General features: G+C 45.0%; 2 protein-coding genes across 7 annotated transcripts in view; one reads left to right on the top strand and one right to left on the bottom strand.

Moving 5' to 3' along the window:
• The window catches only part of LOC131131043 (serine/threonine-protein kinase WNK1-like), a 32,424-nt gene extending 10,016 nt beyond the window's left edge, over positions 1 to 22,408 (top strand). For 3 of the 6 annotated variants that reach the window (XM_058075336.2, XM_058075335.2, XM_058075337.2), the window contains exons 3-29: positions 3,831 to 4,003; positions 4,142 to 4,362; positions 5,875 to 6,032; positions 6,967 to 7,055; positions 7,156 to 7,375; positions 7,458 to 7,559; positions 8,137 to 8,518; positions 8,605 to 8,759; positions 8,982 to 9,065; positions 9,454 to 9,489; positions 9,797 to 9,943; positions 10,098 to 10,196; positions 10,378 to 10,457; positions 10,527 to 10,689; positions 10,774 to 10,890; positions 10,976 to 11,089; positions 11,160 to 11,208; positions 15,516 to 15,659; positions 15,799 to 16,712; positions 16,814 to 16,888; positions 17,077 to 17,196; positions 17,294 to 17,603; positions 18,034 to 18,202; positions 18,293 to 18,486; positions 18,611 to 18,769; positions 18,844 to 19,073; positions 19,500 to 22,408. In XM_058075336.2, coding sequence (XP_057931319.2) covers positions 3,831 to 4,003; positions 4,142 to 4,362; positions 5,875 to 6,032; positions 6,967 to 7,055; positions 7,156 to 7,375; positions 7,458 to 7,559; positions 8,137 to 8,518; positions 8,605 to 8,759; positions 8,982 to 9,065; positions 9,454 to 9,489; positions 9,797 to 9,943; positions 10,098 to 10,196; positions 10,378 to 10,457; positions 10,527 to 10,689; positions 10,774 to 10,890; positions 10,976 to 11,089; positions 11,160 to 11,208; positions 15,516 to 15,659; positions 15,799 to 16,712; positions 16,814 to 16,888; positions 17,077 to 17,196; positions 17,294 to 17,603; positions 18,034 to 18,202; positions 18,293 to 18,486; positions 18,611 to 18,769; positions 18,844 to 19,073; positions 19,500 to 19,892 — 5,097 coding nt within the window. In that variant the 3' untranslated portion in view covers positions 19,893 to 22,408. The remainder of the gene's footprint in view (positions 1 to 3,830; positions 4,004 to 4,141; positions 4,363 to 5,874; positions 6,033 to 6,966; positions 7,056 to 7,155; positions 7,376 to 7,457; positions 7,560 to 8,136; positions 8,519 to 8,604; positions 8,760 to 8,981; positions 9,066 to 9,453; positions 9,490 to 9,796; positions 9,944 to 10,097; positions 10,197 to 10,377; positions 10,458 to 10,526; positions 10,690 to 10,773; positions 10,891 to 10,975; positions 11,090 to 11,159; positions 11,209 to 15,515; positions 15,660 to 15,798; positions 16,713 to 16,813; positions 16,889 to 17,076; positions 17,197 to 17,293; positions 17,604 to 18,033; positions 18,203 to 18,292; positions 18,487 to 18,610; positions 18,770 to 18,843; positions 19,074 to 19,499) is intronic. The other 3 variants (XM_058075340.2, XM_058075341.2, XM_058075342.2) reach the window with 3 other exon arrangements.
• A 107-nt stretch (positions 22,409 to 22,515) lies between these two features.
• rad52 (RAD52 homolog, DNA repair protein) lies at positions 22,516 to 26,790 on the bottom strand. The gene is made up of 11 exons (XM_058076144.2): positions 26,649 to 26,790; positions 26,417 to 26,518; positions 25,781 to 25,874; positions 25,617 to 25,684; positions 25,425 to 25,543; positions 25,282 to 25,357; positions 24,976 to 25,199; positions 24,724 to 24,911; positions 23,042 to 23,107; positions 22,726 to 22,968; positions 22,516 to 22,655 (listed from the first exon to the last, which is right to left on the bottom strand). Exons 1-11 carry the CDS (start codon positions 26,691 to 26,693, stop codon positions 22,594 to 22,596), a joined length of 1,287 nt encoding a protein of 428 aa, XP_057932127.2. The 5' UTR covers positions 26,694 to 26,790; the 3' UTR covers positions 22,516 to 22,593.
• Between the last annotated feature and the right edge of the window lie 117 nt (positions 26,791 to 26,907).

The following is a 26,907-nucleotide window of genomic DNA, read 5'->3' as shown; positions in this document are numbered from 1 at the left end:
CATTTTGCTGTCTTTTCCCACATTTTAGCAGCAGGCAGTGCGACAAATGAAGACTTGCTTCGCACTGCATTACCTACGAATTTCGAACCCACTTGCAATCCAGCAATTCTTGAAGGGAACCCACTGTGCTGATTTTTGGCGCTTTGTATTGAGTTGTGGACTCCTACCGAGCAGCTACACAGGATAACCCACACAGAAAGCTTTCTAGATCGTCCATGTTCTGCACCTCTTTTGCTGTATTTCAATTTATTTCCTGCGGTCTGTTCAATTTACTCCACCCCTAGCCCTTCTCTGGGTATGGTCACTTGGCTGTGATCACACTCTCAAGCGCTCCTGAAAACTTCCAGATGCGTAGCTCCGGGGTTTACGAACATTATAATTTGTTGTGGCATTTGTTTGCAGGGTGTGAAGTGTCACTTCACACTCTGTAAACGTGTGGCACTTTAAACTCACAGCGGGAAGTACTAACATTTTCTGTTCTAGTCCACCCACCCCATCGCTTTGATAACTGTAAAAACAAGTTTATCTTTAATATTGGACAATAAAACAATCTTTGCTGACTGAGGTTTTAATGAAAAGCACTTTATATTATGCCTCACGCATTGTTTTTTAAATAAATATTAATATGGCTCACACTTGTAAAAATAAGCTAAACACTGCCTGACATTAAAACGAGTGGTTTCATGGGATGCCAATGCAATTTGAATGCTAACGTTTTGAATCATGAGACCATCATTTTCCCTGTGATATCTAACTGCCAATCCACATTACAACACGTTTGGTTGCGTTGACACTAAAGGTGTGCCGTGATTAGTTTCCATCACTGCCCCTGATAAGCACATGTAATAATAATGTCACAGTGCCAGTTGTGAAATGACCTTGATTCGTCATGTTGTCGACAGTTTGACAGACGGTTGCACTAATCTTTGACCTCATTGCCATGTGCCACCCATGACGTACATTATACACATGCAATAACCCAGTAATATTTTAGGATTAAACCCTCCAACATGGTGTCTTAGCCACATGTCTGCTAATGTTGCCCTCAGGGCTGTACCCAATCTCGCCCTCAGTGTCAGTTTGAGAGCAGGAACCTGACAGAGCCATCCCTCAATGTGATAGTTTTTTCCACTTATCTATTTTTAGCGTTGTTGGGTTATTTATGATGGCTTTTGCCTAGAAGCATTTTTCTCTTCTGCTATACAGCTCGACCGTTCTCCTAAGCGGGCATTCACAGGAGTTATAAGTAGCACAAATATCTTAATAGTAGGATAGCTTGTTTTCAAATAATCACAGCATTTGTATAAGTGGTCCACTTTAAGGCTACACTGATAAACAATTCGGATTTTGTGACAAAATCATTTGATAAATAAAATTTTACTGCAGTGTGCTGATAGACAAAACACCGTCATTAATTGGGCAGCTTGGGCTTATTTTGCAACCCTAATCCTGTGTGTGCTGTGGGTGTTTGACATGGCTTGTCATCGCATGGTGTGCAGAACAAGAAAGAGGAACCGCTTTTCCCCAAGATAAACACTGTGAAAAGTAGGTCAGTGGGTCAAAGTACACATTAGTCAGCGTCAACTCTGACCTGCAGATTTTTTACAAATATCTAATTATTTTTTGCTTTTATTTATTTATTTTTGCTTTGAAGTACCAAAGGCAGAAGCGAAGAGATGAATCACAGTTGAAAGTTTTCTGTTTCACACGCATAGGTCAAAGCTCATTCGCCACTCACTCGTGGTTTGAATTTCCTGGACAGCCTGGCCATTTGCCAGGTCTCTTGGGATATTCGGGGGAGGTCCTTGGCTGTGGGTACTCAGTGGGCCTGTCTTGCTGGTCTATGTTTCTTCCTCTAAAGTTCTGCTATGTTGTAAATGTAGGTCACGCCAGGAATTAGTCGAGAAATTTGAGAAGGGCGGTTATACACATTCCAGATTTTTTGGTGCACTGCCGACCCTCAACATCCCAAAGCCAGAAGTATTGTTAGCTTCTATTTATGTGGTGAGAAATTTATGAAGGCTAGATCCTACAAAAGCTATTAAGCTTGTATTCATATTATCAAATGCTATCAGATTGCTTGTTTGTCCAACTCTTGTATTGGTGTGATTGTAGGCCTTGGTGAGTTTTTTTCCTTCGTAGCTTTGCCATACAATTAATTTTCATGCCTTACCATTATTGTTACTATGGAGAATAACTTGCATTCCAGTGCTGTAAATAACATACAAAATCAATGTAGGCCATACACTGATTTGGCCCGCTCATAGTGGTGGTGATGCTTTTTTTTTTTTTAACTTACTACATACAGTAAGGTTTGTGGTTTGTGCCAGAGTATTTTTAAGAAGATGTAAATTGAAAATTGGTTGATTCATTCTTTTACGCCTCTTGTTTTGTCGCAATCCTGTGGTACAGCTCTCATTTTGGTTAGTGTGGAATCCAAGACAAAACCCAACACATTCCTTTTGGTTCACAGTGTCTTTTAGCCACATTCTTCTTTCACTACTGGCTTATTATATTACACCAAACTAATGTAGGCGTTGTTACATTTTAGTTTAGCTTTGTGATCCCATTGTGAAGCCATCACTGGATTAAAAGCGCGTTAAATGGCAAATTAAACATTTCTTTCTGGATTGTACATTTGTGTGAAAATAGGACACATGTACCTTTTCTACAAAAAATGTAAGGGGGAGCTTCATCCCGCAGACAGCATGCAAAGCCCTAGGAAGAAAACTGGAATGCAAATTATTGTGTGCACGCCGAAAAACCAGCTTGCAAGGGTAACACAGGGGAGGAGTTGAGAGCATCTGGAGTTTAAAAGTACATTGGCCGCCACAGCAGCGGCTCCTCCCACGGCCAAACTCCGTGGACGTACGGCGAGATGGCATGAATGCCTCTGACCCGGCCATTGCGAGCGGCTTCTCATGCTGTAAAATCTGTACACATTTGCAGAGCCTGTGTGTGTAGTAACACGGACATCGGGATGTAACTCTCCACAGACACACTAACACACTGAATTTAGACAAAAGTCATAGCCAAATATGTGTGCAAGGTTTTATGAAAATGTAAATGATCTTATTGTAAAAATAGCTGCTGACATAAAATGGTATATTCTGTTTTTTAAATAAACATGGAAAAAAAATCAATATAATGTGCAATCATGCTACACTCATGGTAGTCTTTGTAGTCGGGTTGGTGCTATCTCACGTTCCCCATGACAGTAAACATAGTGGATACCATCTTTATACAGCAACTTTTTTGCTGTCCTGCTATGCAGTCTCTCCTCCTCCCTCTCTCCGCAGGGATATCCGATCGCTCGGCATAGCGAAGGGATGCTCAAAGCTAACAGCTGCGCCCTAGTGTAAACACTGGAGCTAGCAGCAAGCTACAAACGTAACAAGATGAACATCCATAGCTGCACACTTGCTTAAGGGGTCCGTATGGCACAAAAAAAACAATAAGGAAGTAATAAATAAAGCACTTTTTAACAATAAAAAAAGCTGCAGTTACTAGCTAGCATACGGGCGCCGCCATCTTCAAACATGAGACCTCTGTATCAAATCCTGTCTATCGATTAAGATATGCCTTTATTCGTCCCTCAGTGGGGAAATTTGTAATGAACGATATGATATGAACGATATGCTTGTTTTTGATACCGTGCTTAAAAGATATTGTGCTTATCGATATTTTAAAAATATGGATATATCACCCAGCCTTAAGCCAGCCCTACCAAAATGCATTAATTAATGACTAAGCTGTGGCTGGTAGAACAGCTCCTCCCTAATTGTCTTCTGTCAAGTCTCAAGTGTTTCCTCTGCTATGACTCCCTCCAGGACCGAAAACTGTCAAAGACGGAGCGGCAGCGCTTTAAAGAGGAAGCGGGTATGTTAAAAGGATTGCAACATCCCAACATTGTCCGCTTTTACGACTCCTGGGAGGGACCCTCCAAGGGAAAGAAGTGCATTGTTCTGGTCACTGAGCTGATGACGTCTGGCACACTCAAAACGTATGTGCTCATGAAACTTTTGAGTTAATTCAATATGATTTGATGATGAAAAGACTTGTTTTAAATTTGGTTGAATGAATGCACTAGCTTTTATAACAGATTTTAAGAATATATATATATATTGTTTTTTCAATACAGATATCTAAAGAGGTTCAAGGTGATGAAAATTAAAGTGCTGCGGAGCTGGTGTAGACAGATTCTCAAGGGACTTCACTTTCTTCATACTCGTGCACCTCCCATCATCCACCGGGACCTTAAGTGCGACAACATTTTCATCACGGGCCCAACGGGATCCGTAAAAATTGGGGACCTTGGACTGGCCACACTGAAGCGTGCATCCTTTGCAAAGAGTGTCATAGGTACGACTCACTAGTCATTTCTACCTCCTTGTGCTTCTCTTGCTGCGGGGCAGTGCTGTTTCTGGCATCATGATATGTTTTACACTGAAAATGACTGTGTCTAAACGAGGGTATTTCGGACTTATGTTTATTGACGATGTGGTTCAAAAACAGACCACAGCGTTTCAAGCTGTCTCTCAAACCACAGCTCAAATGGAGGCCAATTACTGTGGTAATCTTAGGTAGATTACCACAGGGATTTCACTCACGATGAAGTCTACACAATACTTGTTTTTTCCAGGCATCTACTGAATGTAAGTTGCGCCTAATTTTCCTCCTTCTGTTAAACAATAATATTACTAGTTGTTATGCCTTCTTGCAGGCTAACCTGGCCATGGCTAAAGGTATGGCCGTTGCTTCTGTCTCAGACTGACTGGTTTTGTTCTGTGGTTTGGAAATATGTGGTCTGTTTGCCGGTTAGACACATCATGTTTAACACATCTGTTCTATGGGTTTGCCTCAACAGGTCCCCTCCCCAACCCCCAACCCCGCTAGTGTTTGTCTCTTGCTGTCTTTTAAAAAGATTCCAGGACTGCAGATTGTTTTTCTGTCGTTCGTACCCAGGGAACTCTCTGCCCTTTCTCTCTTGTTAGCCTTTTTTGCTTAAAATGTAGGCTCTAGCTACAGCTGTGCCCCATTCTGCTGTTTGGAATAAATAGGGTACTGCTGGTCAGTGAAGAAAAGTATGAACTGTTTTGGGCCTGGTAAGTCTTGAGTGTGCTGGAACACACATCAATTTGAACCCAAACCAAAAATTACATTCAAATTAACGTTTTTCTGTGTAAGACCTCAAATTGAATGTGAATTGATACGTTATTAACTTGTAGCTGATGTTCAGGGACACACTGTTGGAAACGGTAACTAGCTACGGGAGATGCTTCTCTCAGCCTTGACCGTGAATAACATTTTAAATCTGCAGGCCAAGTAGAGCTGGTAAGTCAGACGCTTAAAGGTAAGTGTTAATAGACAACGCAAATGTGGTTTGAAGGCAAGGTCTTGACAGAAGTTATTTCCATAGCTGGTCGTGTTTCTCAAACTTTGACAATACTTTTGAATGAATTGTAATTTTGCATGTTAGCTGCTGTCAAATTGAAAAGCAATAACTGCCATTTGGGCATTAAGGTGTGGCGTTTTGCACATCAGTTACCTCAGATCAATGTTCCTCTTCCAAAATTGAAGGTCCTACACAGACAAACATGTGCCCTCTTCTCTACAGTCTTAACTGAGTTTGGTTTCTCCCTCCTTTTTTGTTTTGCCTTCCTTCCCCCTTTTCTCTCTTCTCTCTCTTCCAACTTCCAACCTCGCAGGTCCTACCCCAGGAGACATCGGTGGCCGGTCACCCTTCCTGTCCTCCTTCCTCATTCCTCAACCCTTTTTCATGGGTTTGGAGGAGCAGAGAAGGGGCAGTGGGTTGTGAGAAGCCCACTCTGTCAGTAAGGAAGAGAGAGTTCTGAATAGTTGTTTTGATTTAAGGTACTCCTGAGTTCATGGCGCCTGAGATGTATGAGGAGAAGTACGACGAGTCAGTGGATGTGTATGCCTTTGGAATGTGCATGCTGGAGATGGCCACCTCAGAGTACCCTTACTCAGAGTGCCAGAATGCTGCACAGATCTACCGCAGAGTGACCAGTGTAAGTCTTCTTGTTAGACCTCCATGTCCACCCTCCCTGTGCCAAGAAGTCTAGTCCCAGTCTGGAATCAATGTCTTTTCCCAAATTGGCTCTGTTTTAGTGCCACCTATATATATATATATATATATATATTATTTTTTTTTACATTTTTGAGTGACTAGTTCAATTCCGCATTTCATAACCTGTAAAACGTCTTAGCATAAATGACCAACAAGCTCCTTATGTCTTTTTTGTGTGCTTGCCTCTTAATTGCAGTGTGTGTATGTGGACTCCTGGCATGGTTAGCTGATAAGAGGGGCTGAACAAGCATGGCTTTATTTTCCCAAGCGACTAATCTTTCTCTTACGGCGATTGCCGAAGAGCAGTAACCGCCAAAGGATTTCAAATGTCATATTTCTATCAGTTGTCATTCTTCCATGTGTGACCTGGAGAGGCAAACTAAACGTGACTGTGGTTTCACACCCGTGTTGTTTGTTTAGAAGAAAAGCACATTTTAAAACTTGCATTCGTCTTTACCAAATGCTGAGCTTTAAAGCCGCCCTGATCAACTGTAGGCAAGCAGAAACGGCTTACTCCAAAACAACGTGCTATTGTGTTGGTGCGTTCACATTTAGGTGGTGTCGCGTGTTCTAGTGTTACATTTGTCTTCCCCGAGGAGATGGGGCTCATTGTTCCTGTTATTGTCTCATTTGGCACTTGAGATTTGAACTGGTACTCAGCTGGTCCGTTTTTATTTAGATTTTATCAGCTCAATCCCAAACTCATTGTTGTACAGTTATTTGAATCATATACACATAGACCGCTGTAAATAAATACATTCTCCTTTCACAACCATACCTGGCCTTTATTTTGGTGTGGGTTAGCCACCTCAAGATTAGAACATGATTATTGAGCAGAAGAACTATTGTCATTCAGTGTTCTGTGTTTCCTGTAGGGGGTGAAACCAGGCAGCTTCGACAAAGTGGCCATTCCTGAGGTGAAGGAGATTATTGAGGGGTGCATTCGCCAGAACAAGGATGAGAGGTCTCACTTTTAAGAGGATGATTCAAGCCCTTTAGAAAGTACTATTTTTTATCAACTCATTATTATATTTTTATTATTATCACTTGTGTCATAAATTTAGGTACTCAATCAAGGACCTCCTCAACCACGCCTTTTTCCAAGAGGACACAGGCGTGCGTGTGGAGTTGGCTGAGGAAGATGACGGAGAGATGGAAGCTATTAAGTTATGGCTGAGAATCGAGGACATCAAGAAGCTAAAGGGAAAGTACAAAGACAATGAAGCCATCGAGTTCTCCTTTGACCTTAACAAGGATGTCCCGGACGATGTCGCACAGGAAATGGTGAACATTGCTGTTAATTAGGCTTTAAAGGACGTAAACACAAATGATTGTTGCTGAATTTGATGCCTCGTGTCTATTTTAGGTTGAATCTGGCTATGTATGTGAAGGTGACCACAAGACGATTGCAAAGGCCATCAAGGACAGAGTGTCTCTTATCAGTCGCAAGAGAGCTCAGCGGCAGCAGGTATGCTCTTAATCACAATTTCTATAACTGCGAATGCTCCAATTACCGTAACTCCCATTTAATTAACCGAAGCGTCTCTCATAGTTGCAAAGGTCTTTATTTGGTGCCTTGTCAAAAAACATTTGCATTAAAATCTCTGGCTGTAGAGAACTGCCTTGTGGATTTTTGTTTTTGTTAGCGCCACAAGAAGGCAGTAGTTGCATTTGAAGTATCATGAGTTGTCCATGTCCAGCTATATATAGGCAGCATGCGGTTTTAAAAAAAAAAGTTGGTTGAGCAGTTTCCTCCTTACCGTTATTATGACATTGGTTGTTGCTGCTGTGTTAATCAATATACTTATTAAATGACCATGTGGTCCAATGAGCTATGTTTTCCTTTCCGCTTTGTCATGCGTTTGTCATTATTCAAGTTAAAAAATAGCTTTTATATACAGTGTGAGGGTTCACATTTAGGAAATAAAAGTGCCTGTCCTCTTTGTGGTTTTGACAAATAAGCTCTGCTATAATCGTAACATTTATAATCTATTCTCAAGTGCTTTTCTGTTCTATTTAGTCATTGTAATGCTTTGCCTCTAAAGGTCAGAGAAGACCAGGAGAAGAGAAGAATTGAAGAAGAACAACAAGGTCCGTTACAAACAGTACAGCAGCCAAGCCACCAGCCCAGCAAAGAGGTGCCTCTGTCCCAGTCAGTGCCACCACCCGCCTCCTTTGTTCCTCCTCCACAAGCCAACCAACACAGTACACCGATGTCAGCCCAGCCTGCATCTCAGCAGAGCCTCCCAAGCGCTACCTACAACACTTCTCAGTCAACCCAACTCACTGGCTTGACACAAGGGGTCTCCTATGTTCCCCAGTCGGCCGGACAAGTCCAAGTTCAGAGTCAGAGTTTGGCTCCAAGTCAGCCAGAGTCAGAGGAGCCTGACACTGACCAACACCAGCAGCCACAACACACTGGCGGAGGCATGTATCGACAATGATTTGTGCTCCGAAAAACATGCCACGCCCCATCGCGTGATCAAGAGTAACGTATTTTCCATTTCTGACAGCCTCTCACTTGGGAGACAGACCATCTGGTTCGTCTGTCCTCACTGAAGCTCAGCCTGGAATGTCCTACAGCACCCCTCCCAGTCAGCAGCTTCAGGCCCAAGTGTCATGCCCTCAGACACAAAATGACCAATTGCCACTGCAGCATGTGTCAGTGGTGAGTCATTGTCTAAACTGGTTTGGTTCCATCGATGGTGAATCAGAAGCACAGATCCATATCTGTTCATATATTTCAGTTCAGTTGTTGTCGCTGCTAAATCAGTGTTCAGCACCTGTTCAAGCAGCTGCAGTTGACCATGTGGTGGCATGAATCTCCCAGTATCCAACTCCCAGCTTATTTTTAACACATGCTGATGTTTCCTCCCTTTTGGTGTTTAAGGTTCAACCCCAGATGTCGGGTGTCCAGACTGAACTTGTGCCCACTCTTCCTAGCAGTCAGTCTCTTCCAATGGCACCACAGCAGGTATATATATAGGCTGTGTGTTTCATATTTTCATTTTTTAAACTTGGCTGTTAACTAGCCTTTTTTTAACACTGCTATGCTTGCTCAAGTTTAAATTATACCTGCACTATGTCATACTGAGAGGCAATTGTTAATATTTTCCTCTCAACTTATTACAAGCAATTCTGCCACTATTCAGTACAGGTGCACATCTCCAGGGAAAAAAAATATTGTAATGTTTGGTGTTAAATATACAAGCCACTAAATTACAAATTTCCCCACTGAGGGACGAATAAAGGCATATCTTAAAGTCAAACAACAAAAGGTTCCAAATCTCATCTCCCACCCCACCCCCCTTCATTTTAAACTTTCCCAGTCTTACCCTGTCTTTATGTTTTGTTTCTTATAGTATGGAGTATACTACCAAGCATCACTTCCCCCTAAGGTAGATAAAATGTCCCATTTTCCTTCCTTGGTTTTTGTGGGTAAACACATATTTGTTCCCCTTTTTTAGCTTTAATTTACAGCTTTGAAATAAAGGTGCCACAGACGGGTAACTGTGGATGTGTAACTGGATTTATGATTCTTAAAACATATGTCTAATTTGTGTGCTTATGTTAACCAACAGGTAAGTACAGTAAATGTGGCTTTAGGGTATGGAGAATAAACTAAAAAGAAACCACAGTAGCGTTGACTGAGTGCTGGTTTTTGGCTTTTTTCTGGTGCATCTTTAAGATTTTTGGTTCCCACAGATTCCCGCCCAACAGGGGATGATTATTCCTTCATCCTCTCAGGCATCCCCCCCTCCTCCCCCATCGCAGCAACAGCAGCCAGAGAACAACATTGGCCTTCAGAGCTCCTCTGTGCCACAGGCCCAACCTGGAACCCAACCTTTGCAGGTGAGATTCTTGTACACACGCTCATTCATTCCACTAACCATTCAGCTACATGAATTTCTCACACTTCATTCTTATTTCCATTGCTGTCCTCTTCATCTTTTCTTTTTCTTACCTTTTTTTTGCATGCTTCTCACTTCCTGCATGACTATGATAGTCTTGGGCCAGTAGTCCAAATTCTTTCATCCTCTCTCCTCCACCCAACGCAGAGCATCTATTCTTCCTTTATCAGGCTTCTTGCCTCTCTGCACTGCAGGTACACAATATATAGTATATCACATAAGCAATCAATGAACATAAGCAATGTAATGACTCAAAACAATGACAACAATCACAGGCTCATACCGAACATCAAAGTTTAATGAATTAATATCGGTGAACAGAGCTGAAGCAATAAAATAATATGCAAATAAAAAGGCATTTGTATTCTGTTCCAGGCCTCTCCAAGTCTTCCTCAGTCAACACCAGCTGAGCAGCTAGGTGTGTCCTCTTCCCTCGTGCCTCCACCTGTGGAGAGGTGAGCAGCAGCTTAGTTTAAAATCAAGTCTCATTAAAGGAAGCAACCTGTGGAATGTTTGTCTTTCAGCTGCCTGTCAGATGCAGCCTCGGGTATGAGCGACGGCAACGAGGGCAGCTCTACAGCAGGAGGCCGACATGAGGGCCGCTCCCTGAAGCGGCACCAGCGCCGGTCCGTCCGTAGCCGCTCTCGTCATGACAAGTGTGCTAAAGCCAAATTGAACGTTCTCAGTGTAGGGATCAACACTTGGCCTTTTCATTTGTTAAAACTTGTTTTAACAAAAAACATCAGATCTAGAGCTTTTTTTCCCCTTCAGATCTCTAATGCTGGAGACCGAGTAGCAGAATGCCAGCTGGAAACACACAACAGAAAGATGGTGACTTTCCGATTTGACCTGGATGGTGACAATCCAAAGGAGATTGCACAAATAATGGTGATTGTTTTCATCTAATAGAGGTTACTTAATGAAGTGGCCTTGCTTATCAGTATTTGCAATCTTCTGGAATTTACTGCTTTAGGTTGAGAGCGAGTTCATCCTCGAGAGTGAGCGTGAATCCTTCATCGAGCAGGTCCGTGAAGTCATCGAAATGGCTGATGAGAAAGGGGAGGGCATGAAGGAAGCCTTTCCTCAGGTATATTTGAGAGCCCTAAAAGCCCAAAGTTTTAAGATTATCTTTGAGCTAAATGTCGATCACTTAACAGATGAGCGAGCTTCAGCAACAGCCAGAGCTGACTATCCCCATACTGCCAGGTAATGACAATAGTGACCCACGTCTCGCCTATTGAATTGTACTTAGAGGGATACTTCTGATTTTTGGACATTAAGTTGTATAAGCAGTGAAGTCTGCCAACACAAATTCACTCTACTTCCTGTTCTGAGACGAGCTCTGGTCGTATTTCGGTGCTGAGGAAGGTAGTTCCAGCTTGTTGCTGTGTACAGTTAAGTAAAAAGTTTGGCTTCTCAATACAATCCATCCATCCATCCATTTTCCTCCGCTTATCCGGGTCGCGGGGGCAGCAGTCTTAGAAGGGAAGCCCAGACTTCCCGGTCCCCGGCCACCTCCTCCAGCTCCACCGGGAGGACACCAAGGCGTTCCCAGGCCAGCTGTGAGACATAGTCCCTCCAGCGTGTCCTAGGTCTGCCCCGGGGCCTTTTCCCGGCTGGGCATGCCCGGAACACCTCACCAGGGAGGTGTCCGAGAGGCATCCGGACTAGATGCCCGAGCCACCTCAACTGACTCCTCTCGATGTGAAGGAGAAGCGGCTCTACTCTGAGCCCCTCCCGGATGGCTGAGCTCCTCTTAGGGTGAGTCCAGCTACCCTACGGAGGAAACTCATTTCAGCCGCCTGTATCCGCGATCTCATTCTTTCGGTCATGACCATAGGTGAGGGTGGGAACATAGATCGACCGGTAAATTGAGAGCTTTGCCCTCCGGCTCAGCTCTCTATTCACCACGACGGTCCGGTACAGCGACCGCATTACTGCCGAGGCTGCACCGATCTGTCTGTCGACCTCACGCTCCCACTTTCCCTCACTCGTGAACAAGACCCCGAGATACTTAAACTCCTCCACCTGGGGCAGGACCTCATTCCCAACCCAGAGGGAGCACTCCACCCTTTTCCGACTGAGAACCATGGCCTCTGATTTGGAGGTACTGAGTCTCATCCCAGAAGCTTCACACTCAGATGCAAACCGTCCCAGTAAACGCTGAAGGTCGCTGCCCGAAGAAGCCATAAGAACCACATCATCTGCAAATAGCAGAGATGAAATTCTAAGGCCCCCGAACTGGACTCCCTCAACACCTTGCTGCGCCTAGAAATTCTGTCCATGAAAATTGTGAACAGAATCAGTGACAAAGGGCAGTCTTGGCGGAGGCCAACGTTTACCGGAAACAGGCTCGACTTACTGCTGGCAATGCGAACCAGACTCCTGCCCCGTTTGTACAAGGACCGGATAGCACGTAGTAACGCGCCACCAATCCCGTACTCCCGGAGCACCCCCCAAAGGACGCCACGAGGGACACGGTCGAATGCCTTTTCCAGGTCCACAAAGCACATGTAGACTGGTTGGGCAAACTCCCATGCACCCTCATGAGGGTGTAGAGCTGGTCCAGTGTTCCACGACCAGGACGAAAACCGCATTGGACCTCCTGTATCAGAGGTTCGGCCAACGGTCGTACCCATCTCTCCAGCACCCTGGAATAGACATTCCCAGGGAGGCTGAGGAGTGTGATCCCCCTGTAGTTGGAACACACCCTCCGGTCACCCTTCTTGAAAAGGGGGACCACCACCCCGGTCTGCCAATCCAAAGGTACTGTTCCCGACTTCCATGCAATGTTGAAGAGACGTGTCAGCCAAGACAGTCCCTCAACATCCAGAGCCTTGAGGAATTCTGTGCGGAACTCGTCCACCTCCGGAGCTTTGCCACTGAGGAGCGTCTTAACGACCCCAGATACCTCAGCCACAGTGATGGCACTGTCCACGTATGTGTCTTCAGACTCTGCTTCCTCTATGGAAGGTATGTCAGTGGGATTGAGAAGGGCCTCAAAGTATTCCTTCCACCGTCCGACTACATCCCCAGTCGAGGTCAGCAGGCCCCCGTCTCCACTGTAAACAGTGTGGACTGGGCACTGCTTCCCTTTTCTGAGGCGCCGGATGATTTGCCAGAACCTCTTTGAGGCCGACCGAAAGTCGTGCTCCATGGCCTCACCGAATTCCTCCCACACCCGAGTTTTTGCCTCGACAACCGCCGAAGCCGCAAACCGTTTGGCCTGACGGTACCTGTCAGCTCCTTCTTCAGCTTGACAGCAGCCCTGACCTCTGGTGTCCACCATCGGGTTCGGGGCCTGCCGCCGCGACTGGCACCGACCGCCTTGCGGCCGCAGCTCCAGTCAGCTGCCTCAGCAATGGAGGCACGGAATATGGCCCATTCGGACTCAATATCCCGGTCCTCCCCCAGGATGCAGGTGAAGCTCTGCCGGAGGTGAGAGTTGAAGACTCGACGAACGGGAGACTCTGCCAGTCGTTCCCAGCACACCCTCACTACTCGTTTGGGTCTACCAGGTCTGTCCAGCATCCTCCCCCGCCATCTAATCCAACTCACCACCAGGTGGTGATCAGTTGACAGCTCAGCCCCTCTCTTCACCCGTGTGTCCAGAACATGCGGATGCAGGTCTGATGATACGACTACAAAGTCGATCATAGACCTGCGACCTAGGGTGTTCTGGTGCCAAGTGCACTTATGGACATCCCTATGTTCGAACATGGTGTTAGTTATGGACAAACTGTGGTTCGCACAGAAGTCCAATAACATCACACCGCACGGGTTCAGATCAGGGAGGCCGTTCCTCCCAATCACGCCCCTCCAGGTCACACTGTCATTGCCCACATGGGCGTTGAAGTCTCCTCGTAGAACGACGGAGTCACCAGCTGGGGTGCTCTCCAGCACCCCTCTGATGGACTCCAAGAAGGCCGGGTACTCCGAACTGCCATTTGGTGCGTATGCACAAATGACAGTCAGGACCCTTTCCCCAGCCCGAAGGCGTAGGGAAATGACCCTCTCGTTCACCGGGGCTGACTCCAACACAGAGGCACCAAGCCGGGGGGCTATTAATAAGCCCACACCAGCTTGCCGCCTCTCCCCTGCAGCAACTCCAGAGTAGAACAAGGTCCAGTCCCTCTCGAGGAGTTTGGTTCCGGAACCCAAACTGTGGGTCGAGGTGAGTCCGACTATGTCTAGTCGGAATGTCTCAACCTCTCGCACAAGTTCAGGTTCCATGTCCCAAGAACCAGATTTGGCCGCCGAAGACTAGGTCGCCTACGCACCCGCCCTTGACCGCCACCCAGCACACATTGCACCGGACCCTTATGCTTGCCCCCGTAGGTGGTGGGTCTACAAGGGGGAGATCCCGTGTGGCTTCTTCGGGCTGGGCCCGGCCGGGCTCCACGGGTGAAGGCCCGACCACCAGGCGCTCGCCTGCGAGCCCCTCCCCCGGGCCTGGCTCCAGGGTGAGGCCCCGGTATCCCACATCCGGGCGAGGTACTTTGTCTCCTCTCGTTCTTGCTCATATGGGTCTTCTGAATCACTCTTGGTCTGTCCCGTCACCTCGGACCTGTTTGCCTTGGGAGACCCTACCAGGGGCATATAGCCCCAGACATCATAGCTCCTCGGATCACTCGGGCACTCAAACCCCTCCACCACGATAAGGTGGTGATTCATGGAGAGGTCTCAATACAATATGAATTCAAAAGCATCATATATTTGCATCAGAAAAATGCCTACTAGAAAAAATCTGACCTCACAAATCTCTGCGTTATTTCCTCTGTCATTGTGTCACTTCCCGCTCCCACCTATCCACTGTTACGAACATTTGCTTCACTGATTTCACAGTGTTTACTACTGGGATGGTGAAAGCAAACATGTCTGACTACAAACAAGTGATGACGATATTATTTTAGCACAAAGCCAAATGGGTATCTTTATGAACTGGAATATATGGATGCCGAACTACGCAGCAACTTCAGATGGAGTTCAGTGACAACAACAAGGTGCTAATGGGTGGCACAAATTAGTTCTTACCTGTGGTCCTGGAACAGCAGAACTCTTCAAAACACGTCTCATCCTCTGTTCTGGGCCTGTAGGAACGCAATCCTCCTCTCAAAAAGGAGGATTACTATGGTTCCCACATTTAGCCAATGGCAAACAGCCAAAGTTGTCTAATAGCAATGTCTGACAGGAAAACTATGGAATTTATAGGGTGACACTTGTTGTCACAGGCCAGATAATTACAAAACTTTTTTTTCCTAGTAAGCATTTTTGTGATGCAAATCAATTATGCTTTTGAATGCATATTGTTTTGAGAAGCCAAACTCTTAACTGTTCTCAGCAACTCGCTGGGACTACTTTCCTCAGCACTGAACTCTGCTAAGAACACAAAGTGAGGAGTGAGTCGCTGTTAACGGACTTAACTACTTATAGGGGGTGTCATACAACTTCATGTCAAAAAATCCAAACTATTCCTTTAATTCTTACTTACTAACCTGTTTACATTGCCACAGGGATCTCGCCCAGTACTACAGCCCAGGTGGTACATTCAGCAGGACGCAGGTTCATTGTCAGTCCAGTGCCGGAGTTTCGTTTGAGGGAGCAGTTTTTTGGTGCACCCTCTGCTAATACCTCGATTGGTGATGAGCCTGCCTCAGGTGAAACAACATTTTAGTTTTTTCAATGTATGACAGTCAATTTCCTGTTATTATCATCCTTGCCACTGTTGCCAGATTTCGATGTCATTGCTCATCCAAATCGCTATCTCACATTTTAACAAAGTCATTCTCATTTCAGGAGCCTCAGTGACATCAGGTCTTTCTCTCTCTGCTCCATCTGGGATTCTGCAGCAAGCTTTTAGCAAAATTAGGGCAGATCACACAGAGAGAGGTGATCCAACGAGCGCCGATCAGGACTCAGCCACACTCGCGTCCACTGAGGCTGGACATGTCCCAAACGTGACGAGTGCTCCCGAAACTGTGTCTACCACCACTACCTCTAATTTCCTAGCTGTCTCACATGTATCTACTGCACCTCAGCCACCTCCCACAAATGGGAGGGTTTCTCCTCCACCAACTGCAACATCTCAACCCCAAACTCAAGCTCCTGTCAGCAGTGATCCTGTTCCACCCCGACATTCTTCCCATGAAACCAACTCCTCACAGATCGCGTCAACTGCTGGTGTCCCAGCTTCCACTTCCTCCACCTCCATCCCCATAGCCCCCGCACCACAGCTGAGCGGGACTCCAGGCCCCATTCCTGTTTCCGAGCCACAACCTTTCAGCAACGCTGCTGCATCTTCCCAATCTATGACTTCATCCACCCATGCATCTCAGCACACCACACCCCAGAGTCAGCCTGTGACCAGTCAGAACCAACCCCAGCCAGTCGAGGCAGAAGGAGCAGAGGTTCAGACCAAAGCTGCAGGCAGAGATGATATCCAAGCCCTTGACAAGAAGCTTCGATCCCTCTTTAAAGATCAGAGCGCAGCTTCCTCAACTGCATCAGTGGATCCCAGCCAGAACACTGGGACCTCTTCACCTCCCACTGGGACTTCCTCCCCTCCACCCGGGCTTGCTCTAGTACCTCCCTCGAACCTTCCCCTCACGTCTGCGACACAGGGTGTCACTCCACTGTCTACAACCACGCCAGGACAGGGCTTAACCCCTGCAGGACACGCTCAGACCCCTCCATCGAAGCCAAGGGCTCAGGTTGGTGAAAAAAGTCATAAAAAGTAACACAATGATGTTACTATTTAAGAGATCAATGTCAATGAAACACTATATTAATAGATTTTTCCTGTATATATTAGACCTTACCTACTGGTTTTGACCAAGCTGCTACTGTGCCCTCTGACACATTACCCCCATTCCCAGGACCAAATCAGGTGAGATCTTTCTATCCACTGTAATACAATATCCTTCTTTTCCCTTTTACATTACATAAAAGTTATGATTTCAAATGGTTCATTTTATCCACCTTGCAGTAAGATCTATCAACATACCTCCTCTTCCTTTTACATCTGATGAGGATATAGGTTAAAATGGCTCATGTTGTCCATGTTTGACTCGACAGTCTCAGCAACCTCTAGGCAGTTTGAATGCGCAGTTGAGGAGAGCCCTGAGCCCAGAGACTGTTCAGGGTAGCAACAATGTCCAGCCTCCAGCAGCAGGTTTCACTCTTGGCCGTTTCCAAGTAGGTTTGGTGTTACGACTCTAATGCGGTTAATTCAGGATGAAATGATTAAACCCCATAAAAGGCTCATTAGAATTCCACTGTCTCTCCGCCACAGGTGTCTGTTGCTACCGACGCGGCATCCAGCAATGTTCCAGATCCTTCCAACATTGTGTCCTCTTCCTCCATCACGCCCTCCTCCACTTCATCCTCCTCTCCATCAAGCCCCGAAAACACCATCCACCGCTCAACCACTTTGCCCACAGAAGTATGTGAAACAGATACCATCAACGTATCCTCGTCTCTCTCGGCTGGTTCTGCCGATCAGACGCCCACCGTAGCGATAGGGCGCTTCCAGGTTTCCACCAGCACCAATGCCATGCCAAAAGAAACGACAGCTTCAAAAGTGGGACGCTTTTCAGTCACAGGTGTGTAGTAATAAGTTCACTGCAACTGGTGTTATGATTTATTTCATTTTTGTGTAGAATATGAATGTGTATATAAAAAGGATGCAGGTGGTACACACTGTTAGTAAGTTAGAACTGTCTTTATAGTGACAGACTTTTCAATAATAATTTCAATAATCAGTCCAGTCTGTCTTTGTGCAAAAACCTAGCGAACTAGTGCTAAGTTATTAGTGCATTCTAACATTGTTGACAGCTGCCAAACAGATGAAGTAAAGCTATACATGAGTAATACAATCATTAATTAAAAAAATGTTAAATGATGAAAATCGGTGCATATTGTCTCCTATGCGACACCCACAAAGTGAATAGAACATGGACTTGCCTATTTTAATGAGTCATATGAATAAGTTAATTTGTCAACCTCATCGAGTAATATTTACATTTTTCTCAGTTACGTCAACTGCAGGGTCCAGCCCCTCACACGATTCTGGTGTCCAAAACGGGCCATTGACCACTGACCCTCACAACGTACACACCCACTACAGCAGCGACAATGACGATGATGACTCGGGAACAGAGGATGAAGCTTTGCAGAAAGAAGTGGGTCGTCTCAGAGAAAGGTACAAGATCTGCGCCTTTCCAAATTGTTGGTATTCGTATGTGCCGCTCAATGTCACGCAACTATGATGTTAAACCCTACCCCCACCCAGGCATATGCTGGAAGTTCAGGCCCTGCAGTCCCGACAAAAGGAGGAAATAGAGGCACTCTTCACCCGGATGGGGAAAAAAGCTCCTCCTTCTATCCTTTCTCCTGCTGTGGCTATGGCTGGAGGTCGACGCAGGCTTAAGAGCAAAAGCCACAAGTCCCCACGCAGTAGTGGACAGCCCAGCCCCATATACGCTGGTAAGAACACACTCCTGGAAAGTTTTTTTTCCCCACTAACACATAGACTTTCATATGAACTTCACATCATTGCGGATGTAAGTTTTCAGTCAGTCACAAATATATGGTGTTCTCATATGTTCAGGATGTCCCTCTGAAGCTCACAGTTCTCCTGGTTCTGAGCCCCCTCTAAAACAAAGTACACCTCTGACAGCTGAGGCTCTCCAAGCGGGAGTGGGATCATCTTTACAACAGCTCAGAGCCTCTCCATCCTTGCCCAGTCTCAGCAGCAGTTGTTCTACAGGTATGATCAATGTGTAAACCAGCAGTCACTCTCTGAGCATCACAAAAATGTAATCTGTCTTTTTGTATTCCAAGGAGCAAAGGGCACCACGTCCACAAATGGTTCCGGACCCTACCAGAACCACTCTGTTTCCCTGACTCAAGCCAGCGGACTCGCTCCCGCCGCCTCTCAAACACAGAAGTCAAAGGGCACCTTCACTGACGACCTGCACCAGCTGGTGGACAACTGGGCCAAAGACGCCATCAGCCTATCACAGTGCAAGAAGGGTCCCAAAACCGGGGCACAAGCTGCACTGGGACATGATGTAAGCACTGTTACTTGTCTTTGGAACTCTATGAAAATATTTGTGTACATTGGAAGCTCTCAGGGCAACACTGTCAGAATGCCACTTAGGAAGTAAAACATACATTTTTGCTCAAGCCTGAGCTAAAATGTTAGGACATCCTCAAGGTTTCCAAAGATCTCTTACGAGGGAATGTGGGACGACTGTTCTTACTTTTGAAATTCAAATTTGGAATGGAGAGGTTCCACTGTGCATGCAATTACCATATCATTAGCATTCATTCAAAACATACATACTTCAAAAAACATTTTTTTTAAAGTTGATAATATTTAAGTGACTCATATAATATATAGCTCTTGTATCGTATCTCATTAGATTTGTGTATTTCTATCACTAATGATCCTCATTATACAGCAGTCATCATGTCTGTCCTGTTTCTCATTACAGGTGATCCCCCCTGCCAACATGGGCCGCAAATTCTCCGCTCCAGGTTACCTCTGTCCGACACTTCCCACACCTTCTAGCACCACCACAACCACCACAGTGCACCTCCCTACCCCTGCCAACAACCCCTCCTCCGTCCCTCTGGGCCCCCGCAAAGGTTCTCTGGGCCCGGTACCTCAGGGGTTCGGCTACGCCTCGGCCCCATACAGCGCTCCTCAGTGGGCAGGACCCACAGGCAACTGCCAGGTCAGCATGCGCAACCCTGCGCAGCCACTCGCGCAGTACCAGCCACCCATGACCGCCCCAGTGTCCCTGCATCAAGGGTACCACATGGGCACCACGCAGCCCACCCAGAAGTCAGTCAGCCCGGGAGGATCAAACTTGAGGCCCACGTAGTCCAGACACACGGGGGGCATAAAGCACACACACACACAAGATCTGTGCTTTTTTTTAAAATTATTATTACAACTACTTCTACGTGTTGTCCTGTGTGCTTCAGGTCCTCTCAGGCTGATTTGAAGTCTGCCGGGGGCCGTCAGTGGGAGCGTGCAATACACATCCGCAGCATATACGCATCACACTTAGCCCACCATTAGCTGTGAAATGGAGCTGTGATGAGGAGCTGGTTGGTTGCATGGGGTCATGGAACCGACAACCACCAGCAGCCAAAGATGTCTTTATATTGTCGTGGAGGGCAAGGGCGTATGTTGTCATTCCAAGCCAAACTGGGACAGTACTGTTGATCACTGGTTCAGTCACCACAATAGAAACACACAGTAAATACTGACCTGCTTGTGGGATAGGTTATGTTGTCAGAGAGAGGAAAGTGAAAGTGAAGGTTTAAGAGGAGAAGGAAGACTTGGTAAGTTTAGCAGAGTGTGATAGGTTGCAATATTAAAAGAAAACACCCCAGTGGCTACCTGGTTAAGTCAATGCAATAATTCAGATAGAAGCAACTGCCCCTTTTTTTGGATCTGTGGCCTTATTCTCTAAAGACATTTACACGTTGTGCATAGATATTTGGCATATTATTTATGTCCATGTGACACGTCTGTTTTGGGTTTTTTTTTTTTTTTAAACACCCATTGAATATTCAACTCCCACTACTTCTGATGTTCAGACATTTTTAAAAAGCATCCTGGTGTTGAGCACCACAAAGAGGCGGAGGAGGTGATGCTGCTGTAGATCAGTCTGGCTTGGTGGGGATGGGGGTGGGCATTTTTATTCTATTTGTTGGGTTACACTTGAATGGAAACTTGCAAATGATCCCATGTTAGTTCCACATGAAGCCCCATTGTAGGATCAACTGAAGTGAAAGTAGTTCTGGTTATTAGTAGGTATTGTGTTGTCACACACTAGACCCCGCCTACAAGATGGTTAGCTTGCATCAGGGGTGTCCACAATACAGCAGGGGGGCTATTATTAAGAAAAAATAAACGCCACAATTTATCACATTAATGCAATGGCAGGCCGCACGGTTAGCACGTGAGGCTTGCAGGTTTGAATCCCTGATGGAAACATTTCTATGTGGAGTTGGCTCAGTGGTTGTGTGCGTTTTCTGCGTGTACTATTCCAAACATGACATCCCCATGTATAGAAAATAATTGCTTGCATCTAGGCAGATTTTCCAAATGTTTCTACATTGAATTGGTTTTATCCTGTTCAAGAAACAAGAACATTAAAGTGCCCTTCAAGTTTTCTGTATGTGCCCCCCCTGAATTGGACCCAAATTTGGACACCCCTGGCTTACACGTTTTCCTCTCATTGCCGTCACATTAGTAGGTTTCCTTACTTTGTTCTGTGGTCTTTTTTTTTGTATGCGTCTATTTAATAAACAAAATGTTCTTTATGGACCTGTATTCAGCCATCAGATTTTGATGTTGTCTCACTGTAATTATTATTAAAAGGTTGTTAAACAACATGTAGTTAAAGGAATATAAAAAGTGCAATTGCAGGGTGGTTGTTCTCTCTATTATATACTCTCCAACACAGGAGTAATCCTGCTGTAAATGAAGCTCTATCTATGACTGCCCTGCCCAACCTTCTTTCCATACCCTTAACCAACCCAACCCACCCAGCTTGTCTTTTTTTCTACTTTTATTGTACATAGTTTAATGTGAGCTACCTGCTTTTGGACTAGAGAACGCTTGTGGCACATGCACTCTTAACCTGTAAAACATGAGGAACACTTTTAGTGCCTTGCATCCTCACTAATGACAAGTCCCATGACCCACATCTCCTCCCAAACAGTGCAGAGAACCCATCCTCACCCCCATCCCAGTGCACAATGTGAATGAACAATTTGTAAATGTCAGAAGGCTGCAGCACGTTGTTCTGGTTGTGCAACCACCCTTCTATTTGGCTCACTTTTTGGCTGGCTTTTTTTTTGTGGTATTATCATTAACCCATTTCAGAGGCGTAGTTTGAATGACCAGTTAAAACTTCTCTAGAGAAAAAAATACGTTCCTGCAATGCAGAATATGCAAAGTTTTATAAGGATGGAGGGTTGATGGAGTCATTTGCATGCTGATGAGGGTTACTGACTTCAGTGTTTTTTGATATGGGAATACTATTAGAATTGTTTGCCTTTCAGGGTCATCACCACGTTTTTTTTTTTTTTCATTTCTGCCAATGTCATGCGCACAAGTTGAAATAGCAGCAGCATATATTTTCTGCATGCCAGCTTCACTGGTGTTCAAATCTTGATGGCCACTGTACAGCACAAGCTTAAAAAAAAAAAATCAGTGAACGACCTCTCTATAAACAAAAACACGTGAGGCTACTGACAATTCTACTTGGCTCTTTACCATCTTACTTATTGACTTTCTGTGATTCAATGTCTGGTTTTTGTGTATGTTTTTCACATTGTACAAAATGTAAAAACAAATAAAAAAAATATCAATTAAACTGCCTATATGCCCGAATGGTGTTTTTTTTTTTATTATAATGTAAAAACAAATATTAAATTGCTAGACCAATAGTGTTCTGTTGAAATTATAGTGTCCAGAAGTTATTGACCTTTTGTCTAATAAAACAAGTATTTTTTTTATTAAGAAAACTTTATAACAGAAATTAAATGACCAGCATAAAAATCAAGTTAAGTATCCAGTCTGCGTTTCTTCATGGATTGTCCTGGTCGGTAAGGACTTACTGCTTGACCTGTAAGATGAATAAATCAAATCAATTTACAATGACCCAATACATTAATCAATACCTCATGACCTCTGACCTGGTCTTGATTGATGGTGGTTGGAATGGTGTTGATTCCTGTACTGAACCTCGCTTTGTCCCATGCTGTACGACACCTCTGGACGTCTATCAGGGTTCATTTGCGGCGTCCTGCTCCGCGTCCGCATCTTGTGGCTGCTAGGCGTACTGGGCCTGAGACCCCTGGCGGGCGGCACTCCACTACCTGTGGGGACGTCCAGCTCCTCGATTCCATCCAGGGTGAAGTTCCAGAAATCTGGATCATCTGGAGACCCAACACGAGGAGGTGGACATGAGGCGTGGTGTGTGTGATGAAGTACAGCATGATGGTGGACTACCTGCTACAAGCTGCTCTCTGCGTCCTGCTGCTGAGTCAACACGGAATTCAGTCATCGTATCCTCACCTAAGAATGGACACATGAAACATGACAAGATATTCTGGAGAGATCTGACTAGTGTTTGATCCTCAAACAGCAGTGCTCCTTTCATATAGAAAACTAGCATTTTTGCAGCACATACATAAAACGTGTCGTGCACTCCTGTCCCATAGAGAAGATTCATTCAGAGGATTCATTTTTTAAAAAGTGGTCGGCTCAACAGTTGCAACACATTGACATCATGCAAAGCGGGTCCTCGATGGTACCACTATGTACATCTGTGTAATACTTGCTTTTATAGTCAGTATAGTTACTCCAGGCTCCATTCACTGTGCAATATCTGATCAACCTCCATGTGCAATATTAAGGGCTCTAAATGCAATATACTAAGTTCTATGTGAAGTATTTCCATAATGCCTCATATTAACTAGCTAGCAAGATCTCAGTGTATAGACTGGTCATATATCTCATCTCATTTCATATTATCTACATACTGTATTGTATATAACTCTGGGAAAAACTGTTTTTGTTAAAACTTGGGTTGTTTATTTTTCTACATTGTGTATTTTGTACTGCTTAACTGACTCTGTACTCTTGCTGCTGTGCAATACAAATTTACCCACTGAGGGACGAATAAAGGCATATCTTAATCTTAATCTTAACAAAATAAGGGTGTCATTAAAAAAATAGCTTACACCAACATTGAGGCAGAAACGTATTCTAGTGCTAATATATGAGTGCACACAACTCGAAAGCTCAAACAAACGTTTGATATTTTGCACCCAGGTTAGTGCATGGATGCCTGCAGCATCACACACAAACGATAAATATGGAAATGTTTTGTCATGACCTTTTTTTTTAAAAAAGTAAACATTCTTCAATTTTGTGAAATGCAGTGAAAATAGATCTGATAAATTCATATTGAAGTTGATAACATGTTAATATTATTAAAACATTCATGGAGAACACTGAGTAGACGTAAATTCTATTCTTCTCAGGGGAAAAAAAGAGTCACAATATATCACTTGGATATCACATCCTGTTTTTGATTATCTGGAGCACACACACACACACACACAGCCTAGTCGAAGGACAAATGTCCTACTTCGACTTCTTTTTATCTTTTTATCTTGATCACATAGTGTACACACATTGCCTAGTTGAAGGACATGTTTCCAGTCTTGTGAGAAGCAGTGGTTGCTAACTTTGCTTGAGGCGGGGGCCGACACATGACACCCAATGGGGAGGGGAGTAGAAGTTAGAATAGAAAGAAAATATGCAAAAAACATCACAACTTTCTTGTTACATAAAGCATCTTTGCCCAGTGTCTTTTTGCTGTCTGTCCTGAAACACAACACAACGCTCCTTTCATATAGATCAGGGGTCTCAAACTCAATTTACTTGGGGGCCACTGGAGCTAGGGTCTGGGTGAGCCTGGGCCGCATCAGGTTTTCCAAAAAAAAACGAATTAATTAAAAATAGAAAAATGAATAAACTTTGCTTTGGTTTCGATTTTCTACAAGAAATGCTCTGATAAAACATTCCACTGTTCTCAAATATATAACCACTTGACTGCCGTGCCGCCGCTTGAATGGACTTGATATACAAAATAAAAATAATATCAAAGTGAGAAGCTAACTGACCTCCGCTGGTTGCATGCCTAATGTGGACCTCAGCAGTGGTTTCAGCTTTGGTGGAATGATTTGGGTCCTGCTGCAGCCTCTTGGCCTCCATCTCTCTCCTGAACTTCTGCTGTAGCTGCTGTTGTCGGATCTTGCGCAACTGTTTGGGGTCCGTGTGCGCTTCGGAGACCACCACGTCCACCGTGTCCCTAAGGAGACGGTAGGGAGATGAAGCAAAATAGAAATGGGAAAACAAAGAGGTTGTTTTCATACCTGGGGTCCTCGCTTTTTATTTCTCCACTAGGTCCAGCATTAGGATTGGGGGTTTCTGCCAAGGTCCCTCTCTGGTTGAAGACTCTTGGCTCCAGTGGGGTGACAGTGGGGCCTGCGGTGGATACCAGCTTGGTCTCCTGTACCAGGCTGCAGAAGCGAGCCTTCTCCAGTGACGGCTCGCTTTCAGAGCGCTTGGTGTGGGCCAGGTCTAGAGCGGGAAGCGGCTATGTGTGCAATACCAGAGTCCAGATCATAATGTATTCTAATAATTTCCAGAATACACAAGATCAGCCATCTTTATCTAACCTGTTTGGGGATCTTGTTGATCGCCTGCAGGTATGCTTTGTCAAGGATGCAGTTTCCAAGAGCGTTTCCGAAACACCTAAGCAAAACAAAGAACAGTGACTCAAACCATGACACAATCAACATTAATATCATCTTTCCAGTACTTCATCGCTCTCTTCATGCCATCAGTGACGGCTTCCTTTCTAGCTTTCTCCAGTGACAAAGCTTTAGACTTAAGCCCCTCACTGACTCCATAGCCTACATCTTCATGGAATGAGCCATCCTGGTTAAAATCAACACACATTAATGTCAGAGAATCACATCAAAATTAAGGATGAAGCTTTTTTTTTTTTTACCTTCAGCTGCACTTTGACAAAGGCGCTGACGCCAACGTAAAACCTCCCGTTGACGAGGTCGACAAAGTCTGGAAGGGAAGGCAAACACAAAGCTGTGTTGGTCCTGATGGTGGTTGTCACGGAAACAAGTTACTATGGCGACAGACTGACTGGGAGAGGCATACCGACGTTCTGCTGTGAGATGGAGTGGGACCATCCGTTAAAGCCAAACATCTCATTGGCCAGGCTGATGACACGATGGCCTTCGATGTAGCACACCTGGATGAAATGAGGGCAGCATTAAATCATATAATTCATTCATTCATTTTCTACCGCTTTTTCCTCACGAGGGTCGCGGGGGGTGCTGGAGCCTATCCCAGCTGTCTTTGGGCGAGAGGCCGGTACACCCTGGACTGGTCGCCAGCCAATCACAGGGCACATATAGACAAACAACCATTCACACTCACATTCATGGACAATTTGGAGTCACCAATTAACCTAGCATGTTTTTGGAATATGGGAGGAAACCGGAGTACCCGGAGAAAACCCACGCATGCACGGGGAGAACATGCAAACTCCACACAGAGATGGCCGAGGGTGGAATCGAACCCTGGTCTCCTAGCTGTGAGGTCTGCAAGCTAACCACTAGACCGCCGTGCCGCCTTAAATCATATAATGTCATATCAAATAGCACAAATATCCATTGCCAGTCAATGAGCATGTAGTTATCTTATCTTATGTATACAATCTGTGAGCATCAGTCAAATCAAACCTCCTGTGTTACTGTGCATATTCGCTATTTTTTTAATCTACAAACTTGCCTTTTGTCCTCCTCCAGCCACCCTGGTACTGATAAACTCAGGCCCCAGCTTTTGTCGCAGTGCATTATGCACAGCCTGCTGTTCCTCGGCTGTGTAAGCACACTGACAGTACAAGGAATACAACGTTAGCAAAGAAAGTAAACAAACACAGACATGGCTTGTGTGCACTTCCTGTAACTGTCGTTGTGATTCGAGTTATAAAACAAAGTTGGTTCGTCACATTTTTTCCTACCTGACCAAAGCGCTTCAGTGGAGTCGCTTCTATATTGTTCGACATTATAAAAGTTTTTTTAAAAAATGGAACAAAGCATACAGCTCCAAGTAAAAATAGCACATTTCAATTGTGAGCGCGTCGTTTTCTTCTTCTTCTTCTTCTTCTTCAGTGCTTGCGGCTGCCCCCTATGGTAAGAAATTGAAATGCACCAACATTAGTGTTGCCAACTCGATGACTTTGTCGTTAAATCTCTAGGCCAGGGGTCGGGAACCTTTTT

The sequence above is a fragment of the Doryrhamphus excisus genome, linkage group LG1 (genome assembly GCF_037039965.1).
Source record: "Doryrhamphus excisus strain RoL-2023G ecotype Guam linkage group LG1, RoL_Dexc_Guam_v1.1, whole genome shotgun sequence".
NCBI lineage: Eukaryota > Metazoa > Chordata > Actinopteri > Syngnathiformes > Syngnathidae > Doryrhamphus > Doryrhamphus excisus.
This window is presented reverse-complemented; position numbering and strand designations above follow the sequence as displayed.

Bases quoted from the DNA above. Each gene is read 5' to 3' on its own strand.
- rad52 (XM_058076144.2), bottom strand. From the start codon at position 26,693: ATGTCGAACAATATAGAAGCGACTCCACTGAAGCGCTTTGGTCAG. The intron at 25,875-26,416 runs GCAAGTTTGTAG...CATTTCATCCAG, and splicing joins TGGCTGGAGGAGGACAAAAG to GTGTGCTACATCGAAGGCCA. The intron at 25,200-25,281 runs GTTAGATAAAGA...TTGCACACATAG, and splicing joins TCAACAAGATCCCCAAACAG to CCGCTTCCCGCTCTAGACCT.